At 38.5% G+C, this 16,252-nt stretch overlaps 3 protein-coding genes across 3 annotated transcripts in view; all 3 read right to left on the reverse strand.

The window, feature by feature from the left end:
- Positions 1-6,586, reverse strand: part of LOC105286441 — a 38,264-nt gene extending 31,678 nt beyond the window's left edge. The window contains exon 1 of the mRNA XM_026968503.1: positions 5,376-6,586. Coding sequence (XP_026824304.1) covers positions 5,376-5,664 — 289 coding nt within the window. The 5' untranslated portion in view covers positions 5,665-6,586. The remainder of the gene's footprint in view (positions 1-5,375) is intronic.
- A 76-nt stretch (positions 6,587-6,662) lies between these two features.
- Positions 6,663-8,213, reverse strand: LOC109611463 (bromodomain-containing protein 4-like). Its single transcript, XM_026968128.1, has one exon. The coding sequence runs from the start codon at positions 8,211-8,213 to the stop codon at positions 7,080-7,082; it is 1,134 nt and encodes a 377-aa protein (XP_026823929.1). The 3' UTR covers positions 6,663-7,079.
- A 1,776-nt stretch (positions 8,214-9,989) lies between these two features.
- The window catches only part of LOC109611464, a 213,277-nt gene continuing 207,014 nt past the window's right edge, over positions 9,990-16,252 (reverse strand). The window contains exon 5 of the mRNA XM_020034007.2: positions 9,990-15,283. Coding sequence (XP_019889566.1) covers positions 15,115-15,283 — 169 coding nt within the window. The 3' untranslated portion in view covers positions 9,990-15,114. The remainder of the gene's footprint in view (positions 15,284-16,252) is intronic.

Genomic DNA, 16,252 nt, shown 5'->3' on the forward strand with positions numbered 1-16,252 from the left:
AAGTTTCAATGGAGGCGCGAGTAAAGTGGCCGAGGATAAATAATTTGTATGGATTTGTGACAGTGACGATAAAATGACATATCCATGACATATGGATCGCGTAAAAGAATGAAAAGTAAGAAAAAGAAGAACTTCGGAAAAGTCTTTTATATATGTCTTTAGTACGTCACATTCTCTTCGAGAGAGTGACGGTAATTATTACGAATTATAAGAGTTATTACGTCAAATTAATACACCGATATTCTTACTTTACTGCAAACACTTTTGACACTTTCAAACATTTATAAATAAGCTCAGTCTATATCGAATTATTAACAAAGGAATTAAAAGTTTTATTTCCTTTCTCGTACGTAAAATCAATACAGATCAAATAGACATGTTATCGGAGTTCGATAAAACTGAAAGATTCTCGAGACGTGTATCAAACATGTCCTATGGAATATCAATATCACGAATACCGGATTCGGTTGGTGTGTCCCGGTGAAGATTTTCCGGATTTAGATTCCCGATGAAACAAGGGCGATTTCGAGCGATGGTAATTGAAACTCGTGTCGCATCGGCTCCGAGGGATCGATGTCGCACTTGCTCCTTCGCATCGCGAGATATATTCGCGGCTCTACGGTCAGGCAAAGACCTTTTCGGTGACACAGGTGCACGGATGCAGAAACTCGCTCGGTGAGTCGTTAGACTCTCGAACGAATGAGATCATTTGCTCACGGAGAATGGAGCCGGCTAAAACGCTGTGAGTGAAACACGCGCCCATCCTGGTATTCAGCACTTAGGCTAACGGTGTCGAATATAGAGCTCTTTTTGTTCGTCAAGTGAGAGCAATCTCTTGTTGATCTTAAGTGAAAGGTCTCACCCTCAGTTGAATTCGAATATCCGTGGCACTCAACGTAGCGTAAAGATGCATGATTACATAAAATAAAAGTAATACCTAATGTTATTATAACATCTAACACATTATATGAGAATAAACTCTTAGCTTCTTCGTAACTTTTCTAGAATAACTTTTTTAGAATAATATGACGATACATCATGATTAACGTTACGCATGGTCTATCAATCTGAATTCTGTGATCAGGTAAAAAATTCAATAAAAAGTAATATGGCTGATGCTTATTGGTACTGGGAACTTAAAGCGATGAATTTCTTGATGATTGATGGATACCAACTAATCGATCAGTAATCGGCAATGGCTGTGTCAACGATCTGAAAGCGGGGGAATACACGCGAATGACTTCTACGACATCGACGCATACGTTTTAGCTCCATGAAATAGGTTCATAAAGTGATCCGCAAATTCTTCGCCATCAATCAGACATGTCGCGTAGAAACGTAGAAAGATGGAACATGACAGGAGCTGTCAGAATGCCTCAAAACTTGGCAAAATCGAGATTGCGGTTTATATCCGGATATCTATAGCATATATATATTTTCATAAGTCTGTTTTCTTCCGTCAACTTACATTAAATGTCTCCTGTTACTACATACTCGGACATAATCAGAACCATGAGTAAAAAAATCTCGCGAATCCGTGATTTTTGTCGCGACACTGACACGAATTTGACGGGGATGCAAATCGCTCGGTTAACGAAATTGCAATTTCAACGCGGGCGCGGGTTTCGTGACTTGTCTTCTTGTCTCGTTGCATATTCAGTGCGACGTTAAACTGCCGAGAGACGCTACGCGATACTAACGATTGAATGCGGCTCTTAAAGAGGATCAAGATTCACGGTGTAATTCACTTTACCCCGTCCCGCCCCCGGCGCGCGGTCGTAAAATCCAAAGCCGCTAATTCTTGTTCGCCGTGGCGAGTTTTCGACGTCGAACTCAGTGAAATCAGCTGAAATTTATAACACTGTAACAAACTCCGAGGTTGAATTCGTCGAGCACGAGATCGACGGACCTCATGGTTATTCTCAGCGTTTTAGCAAGCGATTCAAGCCACCTCGTTTGGCCGGAAAGCTCTCATCATATGCGTTCCGGGTTAAATATTAAATGTCGGATGTAAAAATTGAATAAGATAAATTATGCCGCTGAGGTAAGTCACCTCTGAATGTAATTTTAATTGGTGGTGAAATGGAGAGATTTCAAAGGAGATGTCTCGATAAAACTACAATCATACATTTAAAAGGATTTTTCGCGCAAGCAATTTTTACATTCGACATTTTATATTTTGTTCTGTGTTTTGTTACCAAGCTTTTGAATCAAATGATTGAAATTTCATTCATTTCGTAACGCGTTCAATTTTATAAAGATTTTTAATTTATTCGATATAAAGATAATTACAGCTCCAACCGAATGCAGTTACAAGTTGCTAAATTTTAAGAAAATAATTATTTGTAAAGAGAGTTTCAAATATAAACTTTTTTATATTTTATAATTATAATTATAAATTATATAATATAACTTAATAATTTTTAAGAAGCAGACAGTCGGGTTATTATAATATAGAAAATGGAAAAGAAAACGATGATATATATAATTAAGCCTGACAATGTATGGAGGAAGATGAGAATGTGCTAATTAATCATTAGCAAGTTATCGTAGAGCGATCTCGATTTTATCCGCTATTTATTTGTTTGAGAACACAATGAATATCCGTAATTGATCGGCCAACCGAGTAATTAGCGCGGCTGTAATTGAGAGGAAATCGCGTTAAAGAAGAGCGCAAAGCGCGTTGAGCGAGCGGCGCTTCCCGATCGCAATTGCGTTTCCCATATTTGACGTTAATTGGCCGCGCGGGCAATTAGTTACAGCAATCATTGCGGAGAAACAAGATCCGCACCATGGTGCCAAAAACGCTGGCTAATCGCGCTTGGTCGGTTATTCACAATTGGCTTTGGTGGTATCAAGCAAAAACTTTTCCAACATTCTCAGATTACTTTAGCCGATTGGGGTAATTTACATATTTTGCCCCGCGCTAATTACTTTTTATATCTTAATTTGACTAATTATTGATTAAATCGAATTATTTATTTCTTGCAGCGAAATTGCTGCGTTTGTTGAGTTGGGAAGTTAAGAGTAGTTAAAGGATTTTAATTTGCCTATCGGTTCTACTCTGTTATTTCACAATAAACTTACTTCTAGCCTCTCGAGTATGAGGACAGATTGAAAAATTTCCGGAATCGCCGGAATACACTTGCGATCACTAAAAATAAACATCGATAATGGATTATACCGCAATGTTAATTAATCAAAGAGAAACCGGCCGGTTTGCGATTGACGAACAAAAAGTTTACAACTGTGTGACCGTTGGATATGGTTTTAATTATTGGCCGCTTTTTCGTGGTATTAATTGCCACGCCGGAATTCCGGATGAGTCAATCCAAATCCGTTCTACGTATTTTCTCTTTTTCCATTTTTTTCACGTTCATCATACCCTCGGACATTGTGATGTAGAAATAAATGAACGGACGCATGGACACGTAGACATGAAATTGTTACCGACAGGATTGAACGAATGCACTGTCGTAATTATAACGTGATAACTAACATCGATGCTTATCGAAGCCATACAATGCCATCAATTTGAGATTCTTCGTACGCTACAACTTCTCAAAGAAACTTTTATGTAAAAATAACAAATTCAAAATGTTCGGCAGCTCTCAAACTTGCTCCTGCATGTGCTCTTTCTCTCTCGGACGCGTTTCTCTTGAATCTGGGAAATGGCGATCGATGTAAAACCGTCGTGTAATATCGAATACGACGAAAACTTGAGCGAGTCTTGGGCACGATGGCGGATTAAAGTTCGAAATCCGGCAGCTAGAGAAATAATATGCGGATGCGCGAGCAGAGATACGAAGAGAAGCAGGAAATGAGAGCTACCGGAGAGAGAGAGAGTCGAAATTAAATTAAACTTTTGCCGCGATAAATCTTGCTGGTTGAGGTGATATCTTTGCGAGATATTACGCGGAGATGCGATCGATCCACCGCTCTTTCATCATGTCGACTGAAAATCGCGATCGCGCGCGCACAAAGTCCGAAGATTAATTCCTATTATTTGTCCACTCTGCCATTTGCCTACATTAATCCCGCAATACTTATTGTTGGCATCAAAGCTATTACCTCTTTTATACATATAATTTGTTAAGTTTTCTATATATATAATTCTTGTGAGAGATCGTCTCATTATTGATATTTATTTTCTCATTTAATTATTCTTTAAGTACATAAAAGTAATTAAATGTTCTATTTATACTTTTATGTGATTGATTTATGTTGTCACATTGAACTAATTTCGCAACTGGATATCAACAAATAAATAAAGCAAAAATAGAAGAATAAATAAAATATTTTGCGTCAGCGAGGAAAAACTGCAAAAAGATAATTTTTATGACACAATCGCAATATCAAGTGCAGCAATTTATTTATTTGACAAATAATATAGTAGCATATGCGAAAATATATTACGCAAAAACTAACCTCGGCATTGTGTATTGGTTCACTACATTCCGGTTCACAGTGGAAATATTTTTATTGCAATTGGTTATCACGAATCGATACTGGAACGAACGTATTTTTTTCCAAAACTTATTCTAGATACGCAACGATTTATTCGATAGCGGTAATATATTACATTAATTTATTATATAATATACTATAATAATAATTAATATTATATTCTCGACGAAATATTACCATGAATTTTTCGTTTCAAATTTTTTTTCTCTCATTTTCACAATATGTATAACTCATAAATAGACTCGTGTAAATAACGTATTACATTCTCATCTTTTGTGCGTAATAATTAACTTTTAAAATGTTGTATAAAGATTTATAGATAAACTATTAGATATTTTAATAAAAATACCTTACATTAAAACATAAAAATTTTACGAATATATTTGTAAAAAATGGAAAATTCTCGTGAAAAGTATGTAATTACCGTGTCTTCCGAAGATAAAAGATAAAACGATAAACAAACGTTGTATAAAATGATTTGCCACCGAAAACTGCGATATGCATTACGACGTCACGATCTACTGATGAAAATCGCATGCATAAAGAAAACCTTATATGCAACCCCTTTTCGCAGTTTTCTTCATGCGAAACCTCGCGTATTCGTCAACAGAACGCCGTGACGGGCACTTTACAGGAAAATACGAATTTGCGGAGCGCATTAAAACAAATGGAATTTTCCATGACATGCGTACATCTGTGGCGTCGCAACGTTTTTAACATAACTCGCCACCAGCAAGAAGGATCATCTTGGCGGAAAAATTTATCATAGCGCATCGCGTGCGCCATTACTCGTTTGTTGCAGCTCGCGTTGAAATATCGGACAAAATAATCGTCGGCAATTCTAATTTTATCTAAATTATTTCCATCATTTAATTAGATCAAGATCAAATTTGCAATAGTAGACTCACGTTCGGAATCGTCCGTCTGGTTCCTCTTATGATGACTGCGATGATGATGACCGCCCGGGATAGGGATCTGCTTCATGGCGAGCAGGTCCCGATGCTTGGCGTCGATCAGCGGGTTCTCCAATTGCGACTCGATCACCTCGAAGCTGGTGGAATTGTCGGGATGGGCGATGACCTTCACTGTAAACGACCGGGTGTAACAAGTTGCGCACAGAAAAGGTGCAATCTTTGGAATAAATCCATCCTCGCGGAAGGGGAAACCACGTGGATCCTCCTTCCGAATTCTTCTCATAGAAAGAAGGCGGAAAAAGGAACACGCGTGATCGATTCCAAAAAATCAAAAGGCAATCGCACGTATATCAAATTACTCACTGTGCTCGCGAGCGAAATTGCGCCCAGCGATCGTTGCAATATTGCGAAGAAGAGAGAGAGAGCATCTCCTTTGGAAAATTAGCGAAAATATTTATGCGCGAATTTCTCCGTGAATGCCGCAGGGCGTCGCAGAGGGAATGAGAAATTAATACGACGGAATTGAAAGCTTTTTTCTCGATCTGTAGTCGCATCGGAGAGAGAACGAGTCAAATGATTAATTATGACTTTTTTACCCGTCCTAAGTGCACTTGGATGGATCGAACGAAATACTCTTTCTGCTAAATAAACAAATATGCAAAGAAGCAATCATCAATTATTGTTTTAGCTGGAGCGGAACACCTGTAGGTATTGATTTTCTTAATTTGTAAGTGAGAAAAGAAATAATCAAATGAGTAAGAGAGCTTAGAGAAATTGTAAGGTAAACTTAAATACAATATAATCAAGATTTCCTGTTAATTAGAAATATATCATCATATTATAATATAGCGTGATAACTTCTCAGAGATACGATTTCTGCCTTTTTTGAATGAATATTGAGATGAAAATATTTATTAACTTTCAAATATTTCACAGTTTATTAACCTTTAGATGCCGTGCTATGATTTAAAATATTAAATGCCTGATAATCAATCTTAATAATTTCATAAAAAGTGAGTTTAATTAAAAATCCCTAAAATGTTAAAAAGGCCATAAATATTAAAGACTATTCCACAAGGTAATATATAAGATAACATAAAATAAATGAAGAATAAAGAATATATCAATTAATAATTATTCTGAGCTTTTGATGCTTGCCATTCCACCTGCTGTTAAAACTATTAAGTATATTGATTTACTGTCGTTATTAGAAAATTATATATATATATATATATATATATGTATATATATATGTATATATATATATATGTTACTGTTTTAGGTAAAATTATAATTTACCTGTATTATATAAGCATTGTACATGTATATTCAAACAAACCAACATCAGTTTCCTTCTAAATAAATTATTAAAGCGACTTACGCTAGGATATCGATGGGTACTACACAAACATTTCTGTATTTTACAATATATTAATTATTATATAAAGAAAAAAATAAAGCAGTAAGATCTGTAAAGAAATTGTCAGGAATCTAAAAATAAATCGATTTTATATTGACAAAGTATAATAAAATATGCATCCGATTATAAGTTCAGATGTTATTATCAATTTCATAACTATTTAATGGTCCTCAATTCTGCTCAAAACTTTCAAAATTATCAACATAATTCTTTTCAATTTTTAAACTTTCAAATTTCTCAGAACAAAAATATAAGACCCGAAACAAAAAGAAAAAATATTAAAAAATTGTGCCCATCATATAATATCTGGCGTTTTCGCATGCTTTAACGATTCTCCCAAAACGTTTTTGACATGTCTCTGGACACGCCTTCGGCCGCTCCTTTCCAAATGGGACTCTCCATGCGCGCCGATGGACCCGGTACGAACCTTGGTCGACGAACCCTTCGAAGGTCTCGCGGAGATCGAAGAGCCGGTCGACAGGCAGCGCGCCAATCCTGAACTCGAGGTCGTCGAGGTCGTCGTCGTCGACGATCGCGCGGTGCTCGTAGGTGGGCCTGGGTGCAAACTTCCTTTGGGCCGGTAGCCGTGGCGGCTCAGCGTGGCCGGGCCCATGGGCCCCCAACGGCTCATCCAGCACGGTAGGCGTGGGACGAGCGGCCGCCGGCGCATACGAGCCCGCCGACGACGACGACAGCGTCGCGACGACGGACGGCGGCGGTGCGGGTAGTGCAGGGTGCTGACGATGGTGCTGGTGCTGTTGGTGGTGATGGTGGTGGTGCCGATGCTGGTGCGGGTGCGCGTCATGCTCGCTTTGGGGCTGCAGGTGCACTGTGCTGGAGGCGCGATCATGCTTGGATAACGAAGACGAAGAAGAAGAAGAAGAGGAAGAAGAAGAAGAAGAAGAAGAGGAGGAGAAGGAGGAAGAAGATCCATCCGTCGACCGATCCGGATGATCAGCGCCTGGACGCGAGGTTGCCGCGCGATCCTCGTACCGATTCACGTCGGTTCCGTACCGATTCGAATCGGTCTGAGGATCGTACGCCTCGACAACGAGGACAGCTGGCCGGCCGGGTAGTTCCGGCGCCTCCTGGTGACCGTGATGATGCCGATTGCCGTGACGGTGATGGTGTTGGTAGTGGTCTGGGCGTCGGTCACCGGGCTCCCGTATGTCGTACGTGCTGTCGGGTTCGTAGTACGGCGGGGTGCGCGCGGTCCCGGGGAACAGAAAATAGGGGTACATACTGGTCGCCGGCAACCAGATCTCCTGGTAGTTCTCCTGCTGCGGGTCGAACGGGTACAAGGCCGAGTCCGTGCCCGACAGGTCTACGGAGGTGGAGGAGGGCAGGATCTCTGTAACACAGAAGCAGAGCCGCGGACGAGAACGGGGTGAGTGAGGGTGCGCGTTCGCCATCGGTACGCAACGTGCGGGGTCTGCGTGCTGTTGTTGTGGAGTAAAGTGTCGTGATGATGGTGATAGTGACGTTGGTGGTGATAGTAGTGGTGGTGGTAGTTGCGGTGCACGAGCAACGGACGTTAACGGAGGATCGTCGCGAAGAAGAGATTCTAGCCCGATCGCTAGAAAGAGAGAGAAAGAGAGGAAGAGAGAAAGAGAACAGTGGTCCTTCGAGATAACTTCTGTCAAGATAAATAACTGTGTGGATATTGAACATTAAATTCATGAGAGAAAAATCACATAAGACTCAAACAGCTTTATCATATTCTAGGTTCAAAAAAAGGAATAAATATGTACTCCTAAATAAATATTGAGAAAAATAAATATATATCAAATATATAAGAAGTACATTGTACGAGAAAGCGATATGATATCACGAAATAATTATCGAAGAGAGATATGTAGAAATAAACAAACTGGATCGCGTTGCATAGACGATAGATAACAAACGATGCTTCGTAGACATCTAATTGTATTCTGCAATAAGTATCAAACGCGAATATATTCAGGAAAATTATAAGAGGAAATAAAACCTGTAAATGGATATGTAAATCAAGTCGAGATTACAGAATCCTTTTAATTAGCAATTAAAAAGTTCCACTTCGTAGCGCATTTTAAATATTTGCGATTTTTCTTCAATTTTGATTGTTTTGCTTCAAACGCATTGTTAACCGCAATTAATGCATTAGTAACATGAAGTACAAATATAGCTTTTTCCTAAGTATAGTTCCAAGTTTCTCACTGCATATATATTAAATATGAGAAGACAGTTAAGTCTATGAAAAAAATAATATTTAATCAGGTATCATAGCCAAGATTATATAATTGGATCATATTTTACAGAAAAAATAGCTGCCAGTATTATTATGCGATTTCATTAAAAAAACAGATATTAAATGCAGATATGTTCGAATAACGATGCAAAAAAGTATCTCGTTAATTAAAAAGTTCCGTTTCATTGCGATTCCCTGCAATATAGTCATTGTAATATTTTCTTAATATCTACTGACGTACAATATTATTGATATTGCTAACGATACGTTCAAGAAACATTTCTGCTAATCATTTACGCTTTCCGCATTGTTAAACATCACCGTTGCCTCGAATGATAATTAATAAAATTAACCGATAGTAAGTTACTTCGAGCGCGTTATTAACGAGCTGCAAATATCATCCTGAGCGTCCGCTCGCGCGGACGACGTCGATATTTTCTCGTTTGCCGAGCGCGATGGTGCGATTCGAAATAAAAAGCCGGCAGAAAGACGAAGTTAAACGAACCGGCCAGTAATCGAAATCGACAGACGTCTCTTCCTGAGAGGGTCTTCGGGTTCCTTCGAGAATTCCGCGGAACCTGAAACTCCATCCGGAGTCGGGAGATCCTCGCATTGAGCGTTACTGCACGCGAGAAATTATCCCGAAGCGACGCGGCGCTCACCGAGCGTGATTTTGTTCTTAAGAGATTTTGGGATTCCCGAGGGATCGACATAAGGGAGAAAAATAGAGAGAGAGAGAGAGAGAGAGAGAGAGAGAGAGAGGCCTCGGGACGTCGACGAGGGTTAACCTTCTGTTCCGCGTCGATCGCTCGCAAACGAAATGGAGACATGAATAAATTACTCGTATCGCGTACGTAGTATTTTCCCTGTTTTTAATTATGTATTTTCTCCAGTTCTTGTAAGTTTCAAACGTTATGTCTTTCGTAATTGCAAATCTTTTCTATTATTAATTTTTGGTGAATTTTTTTGTGCAATCAAGGTAAAAAAAACAAAGATATTTTACGCAGAAATCCCATGCAAAACTGTTGTTGTTCATTAGATTAAACGGCAAGAATTAAATGTACCAACGGGGTTGAATATACATAAAACTAAATTCAATTATTTATTTTTTACTTCCAATCAAGGCATGTCTCGTTTGCAACAGAATTTTACAGGACACTACTGAACTTACCCATGAAATATTTTCCCTAAAATACAGAAGGCACGACATCGAAAATGGAAAAATCCATTTTTATCGAACACCGATCGTCAAACTTGTTTCACCCGTTTAAGTGATCATCTCGTCGTAGAGATGATTCCAATTATTTGTCCGATGTCCTCCGATAGATTGTTCAGCAAGGGACGAGGGTGGGAGAGTATAGTGAGTTGAGTATACAGAGAGTAGACAGAGTCGTAGTAGGCGCTACACGTACACATATATACACACTGACAGGCTACACACCTCAGACAGAAAACAAGCTTGTAAGTTACGAGCATGCGAGTGCCAATTCGCCGGTTCTTCAATGCGGACTCGCAGCATGCATAAGTACAGCATGCGGTGCACTATTCCTGGTGCTCATTCCTTCACGCCACAGGGTTGTTCGGGAGGCTCATCGCCGCCACCTTGGACTTGCGCTTCATCCGTCAAGCGTTCGCGTTTCATATTTCATCGCGAATCGCGCCGAGCAATCTCGGCTGATCGCGACTCGGTCGATTTGTCGTCATGGCGGATTTACGACGACGAAAGAAAATTGTCGGGTGTCGATGCGGACGAACGAATCCTGCCACTCGTCGTTTGTCGCGAATCCGGCATCACGAGGAATTGATAAGTCGATATGCTGCGCCGAAATGCCGACAAGTCGGGGTGGCAAAATTGGAAGAAGTTCGGCGGAACTCATAGGAATTGAAAGAGCGAATAAATACGTGCAGCGATACACAATCAAACGAAAAGTGTCTATTGCCTTGATTATCCATGGTATTCACGGGAGAAATAAATCAATGATAATACATCCGAGATATATCACTAGCATTGTGCTCGCGATGGCATTAATATTAAAATGACAAAGCTCCTCGACTGGGCTAAGAGTCGTGCGATCGCGAATGTCGAGCGACGATATTCCCACGACGCCGCTTCGTATCCCGATAACGTTCTCCATCTCGTCGATTTATCTCGCGGGCGTTTGTCCGCTACCGTGGAAATATTCATGGCGTATATGTACGCGGGGAGATATATATATATATATGCGCGCGGGGATCGTAGACGGATGAGACGAGAGACGTCCGGGAACAGCATCCAAAAGGGCGGCGGTGAGGATATTGGTCTCGAAACGCGGATTCCTTGGGGCGGAGTGCTGGTACTCATAGGGTGTGCCGAGGTGCGCTTTCTCGTGCAGACGTTTCTCTCGTGTGTTCTGGGGTTTGGAGGATCGATTCCTCGCGCTTCCTCCTCGGGTTTGCCTCCGTTTGGACGACGGACAGCTTCCTCTCGCGGAGCGGGCCGACGAAGAGGCGAACCCACCTCGTCGAGCCTTGTCGAGCACGATCGAACGTCTCGAGGCACTTGATTTCAAGTGTCTCGTGTTCTATTGTGTCGTGCCTCTTTTCGTTAATCCCGGATGAGTAACGTGAGATGAAGAATTGAACTCTCTGCATTAACCCGGAGATATGTGACATTTTATTTCAAGAGAGACATGATAACTTGGAAAGGAACTTAACATTTCATTTTTCTCTTGTACATTCGTATTATATAATATAATACGGATCAAATGTCAGAGAGATGGAAAATATTTTGATCTATTTGAAGTTGTGTGTGTGAATCTGTAAATTATAAGAATTATGTCATAAATTATATATAAATTATTTTATCTTTTTAAACCATATTAATTTGAATATGATAATAAGAATATCTAGAATAATATTTAAGTTAATATATTCCAAATGCATCTCGGGTCTTTGACAACGATCGCTCGCTGTTGATATTATTAATAACGCATTAAATAACAATTGAGCGATATTAATTCATCTATTCATTATTTATTATTATTCAACCAATTAATGATTGTTAATAAACCGTGATAATCGCGAGAAAATATTGTCTATATCGATTCACTAAGTAAAATCTCTCTGATTAATTTTCGATTCGTAAAAAAATCGGAACGCAGTCCGAGTGATCGACAGACACAATTGAGCGTCGCGATGAGAGAAGATCTGGAACATTTCTTCCTCGTCGAACATTCGATCGTTTGCAACAACAAGGAGTAATTTAATTTGATTGCGCAGAGGAGTAGTTCGAGCGTTTAAATAAATTTCGTGTTCGAGGGCGGCACTCCTCCTCCGTTCTCGCCCTCCTTCCCTCATTGCTATTCATACACCTACCGTCTGGTTGTTCGATATCTTGGGGAAAGAAGAACGGAGGTTGGTGAAGGGCCGGCCCATTTAAAGTCGCGCTTCCAATCTCAATTGAAGATCCAGATCTACATACCGGGCGAATCGTTTGGCATTACCAACTCGAACGTCTCGTTTATTTTCAAGCTTGCACGATGCAGTAACGTAGAAGGGATCGAATCGCTCTTAAAAGCACATATGCAAAACTTTAATAGCTTAAATTGGAAAGTATTCTTATCAGCGAACTGTGTACAATTACGGTCATTATTAAGTATATTAGATTATTAAGTATATTAGAATCATGAAAAATTTTAAGAAAAATTTAGGTAAAGTTGAACGTGGATAGAAGTATTTAAAATATATAAGCTAATTGTTAAATTAATAATCGTAATATGATTCTCTAACAAACGTTATACATTCTGAAAGCGACCAATGCAATTGTAGTTAATAAAGTGACAGGAGCAAAAAAAGATCTTCAAGAATAAAATGTGTGTTTTATATGAGAATAATGTCAAATTTTATTAACTTTGTTTAAACTTCTGTCTGTTTGCAAAAATATGGATATATGTAGAATAGTTTTCATGATAAAGTAATGAATGTCAAGGTAATAATTCGAACTCTCTCTTTAGATCTCAGACTTGTAGAATAATTTTTTCAAGCGTTGCTAGACTTCTATATTATTTTATCTCGCTGCGAATGTTGTTGTTAATTATAGCATGTTATCGAAAATGTTTCCATCAACGTAAAAATACAATGCGTGGAATAATTAAAAAGTGCAGCAAAAAATGCAGAATTTCTTCACCTCGCGAAGCAGAGTAGATTGTTCCACTGTGGGCTAAATTGAATTGTTCATACATTATGTTCGTAATGTTTATTCGTAACGTCGAGGTAAACTGCTTTATAACATTGTTACCATAATAATTAATTGCTTGTTTATGTTTTCGTGCAGCTGAAAACTGCTCTCGACCAGTCACGCATTCCACAATTGTTAATGCTATCATAGAATGTGTATGCCGCATTCATCACTCGCATATTGCACCGTTGGTGCGTTTCATTCGTCAAACACAACGCAAGAAAGACATGTGTCACACATGCGTGTGTGATGCGTGTACAGATACTTACGTTATGTGCGTGCACTGCACACGCGAGTCTTAAATGTTAGCCTTAGATTACGGTTACGAGGCACGAGCGGAAGCATCGTCGATCCTGGATACACAATCGATATCTTTTGATAATAAAATAAAAAGATCATAAAATAAAAGTGAGGGGGAAACCGTTAATCTTTAGGAGGTTTACATTTTTTTATATAAATTTTGGAAAAGATGAATATGTTGGATATATTTATATGAATGATGCCGTTAATTATCTTATTACAGTGTCAAGTACATTAAACTTTATCTGCTTGAAGCATTCTTTGTTATCATTATTTTAATATCCGTAACTCTTATGCCTCCCTCTTTAGTTAATTACGAAGAAAGAGCAGTTTATCCGAGGGTGAGGATAACGTTCTCCGGCGAGCCATAAACACCACAGTATCGCTTAAAAGTAATTGCCCCGTCGAGCAACATCGTACCTCTCTCGCAACTTTGATGCACGAGAAAAAATGAGACGGTAACAGGAAGTGGCTTCAGTTTAGTGCACGTCAGCTCTCAGCCGGAAGTCCGTTCTAAACGCGAGAGTGATGCTGTAACGAGTCCTCTCGCTTATGCACTTTGTTGCTAACAAACTTCGCACTCTGTTATAGAATTTGAAAGCAGTCGATTATACGCATAATCTTTATCATATAATATTAATTGTTACTAGATAATGAATTTTCTTATTCAATTAACTTCAAATTTTGAAATATACTTATTTACTATAACCTTTAATTTCTTTTCCATGAAATGCACAGAGTTATATAATTTTTGCAACGTTCAAAATAAATATTTATTTGTGATAAAATTCACTTGTGATTTAGATTTGGCTAAACAAACAAAAACATGACATGAACAGTTGAAGTAGCAGGAAATGATATCTGATGCGATACTGCTCTTTCTTTTAATGTCTTGTTTCGTCATTGCAATTTATCGCTGCGGTCCAGGATCGACACAAGCCTCAATGCACACATCGACAGAAAAAAACCAAATAAGAACTCTGTACAAGATACATTTAGGCAGACACGGCAAGGATTAGCTCCGTAAACTCAACGTAGATAGAAGATAGAAAAACTTATTTATAAATATTCAAAATTACTTCACAACATCGACAATCGCCTTTCACAAGGTGCTAGTATAATTGTACTTGTTCATTCATGTCACAACAGTTCGCTTGAAATTCGCGATAAAACTTATCAAACGAAATCCCCGTACACGTATTCAGCCGTCGCGTGACATGTGTTTACATACATCAATAAAATTTGATTAACAAACGCCGATAAACAATTATTTATTCGGCATTATACTCGCAAACGCGTTTATCCCAATAATGAATTTAGCAATGAATTTGTACGATGGCATTTGCAACGACACAGCTTTTGTATGTACGATCAACAATTGACTTTGGTGTTCTGTAATAGTGCAAATTAAATCCTTATTTTTTTACGTTTAAATTGTAATTATCGCTCGTTGACGCGAAATCAGCGCGAATTTGATATGCCACGCACGCAATTACGTGTACGATATATGTAAGTATGTACAAACACATGGATAGAATAGAGAGAGAGAGAGAGAGAGTGAGAGAAAACTTTACAAATCACGTATTATACAGCTGAACTCACCAACGCAAGGATTGTGGTTCACCGTCGAGAAGATCTTGTCGCATCGTCGCTTTATGCCAATACTCTGATTGATCGGGCATATGCAGCCAAACATCGGTGACAGTCGCAACTGCGTCCAGGAATCGTGGCAAACATCCCTAAAACAAAAAAACGACGTAGGGTATTATATACCAGAAGATTTATGTACTCCTGAACATTTACATAAAAGATCTGTTGCACAGATACTGCGATACCTTTATATGAAAAATAAAATTTATATATTATATAAATATTTTAAAATATTCTTTATATTATACATACATCACACATCTATACAGATACGTATCGTATAAATTGTGAATTACATCAATAAGAGCGCGTCATATTGAGTAAAAAATAATAAAGAATTTATAAAAATTAACATAACGGCGTAAAAAAATAAGATCGATATTATAAAAAGTTGATTATGTTTCTTTTAAAAAAGTTTAATTATATTTTAATTATATCCATTTTCTCTATGTGATTAAGCAACAATATCAAGTTGCATTATGTACAATATAACGAAAACAACAACATTAATAAAACTAAATAGTTCTGAATGAAAATCACACGCTGTTAGCGTAGGTTTGGAAATGATGTTAATGGGTCATCGTGATGCATTGCAGTCATGTGATCGACTGCTTTATAAATATTATTAATTAATCGCGATGAATCCCCGCTTCACCTTCGGCCCCGTAAATCTCTCGCGTGGAGGATTAATGACTGGCCATCAAATATCGGCATTTTGCCAAGTACATCGACCTACATCTGGGCCCTCCAATAGCCGTTAATAAATATTAAAATACACAAACCCCGATATTCACCGTGCTGTTAGCGTCGATATTTCGCAATATTTTTGCGCACGTCTGTGTTCCAATAATCCGCGGTAATTGCAAGACATTATCGATGTGATACATATCGGAATTTCAATACGTGCATAATTAGTGATTGCTATCTTCGATGGATGCTAATGTAGATATAATAGCGTACTTTTTATAAACTCGTCGATTTTTGCTTTTGTCAGGTGACAGGTGAATAATAATAAAATATTATACTCTCTATGTTCACGCATTAAATTACATAATTAA

This window comes from Ooceraea biroi, chromosome 3 (genome assembly GCF_003672135.1).
Source record: "Ooceraea biroi isolate clonal line C1 chromosome 3, Obir_v5.4, whole genome shotgun sequence".
Lineage (NCBI taxonomy): Eukaryota > Metazoa > Arthropoda > Insecta > Hymenoptera > Formicidae > Ooceraea > Ooceraea biroi.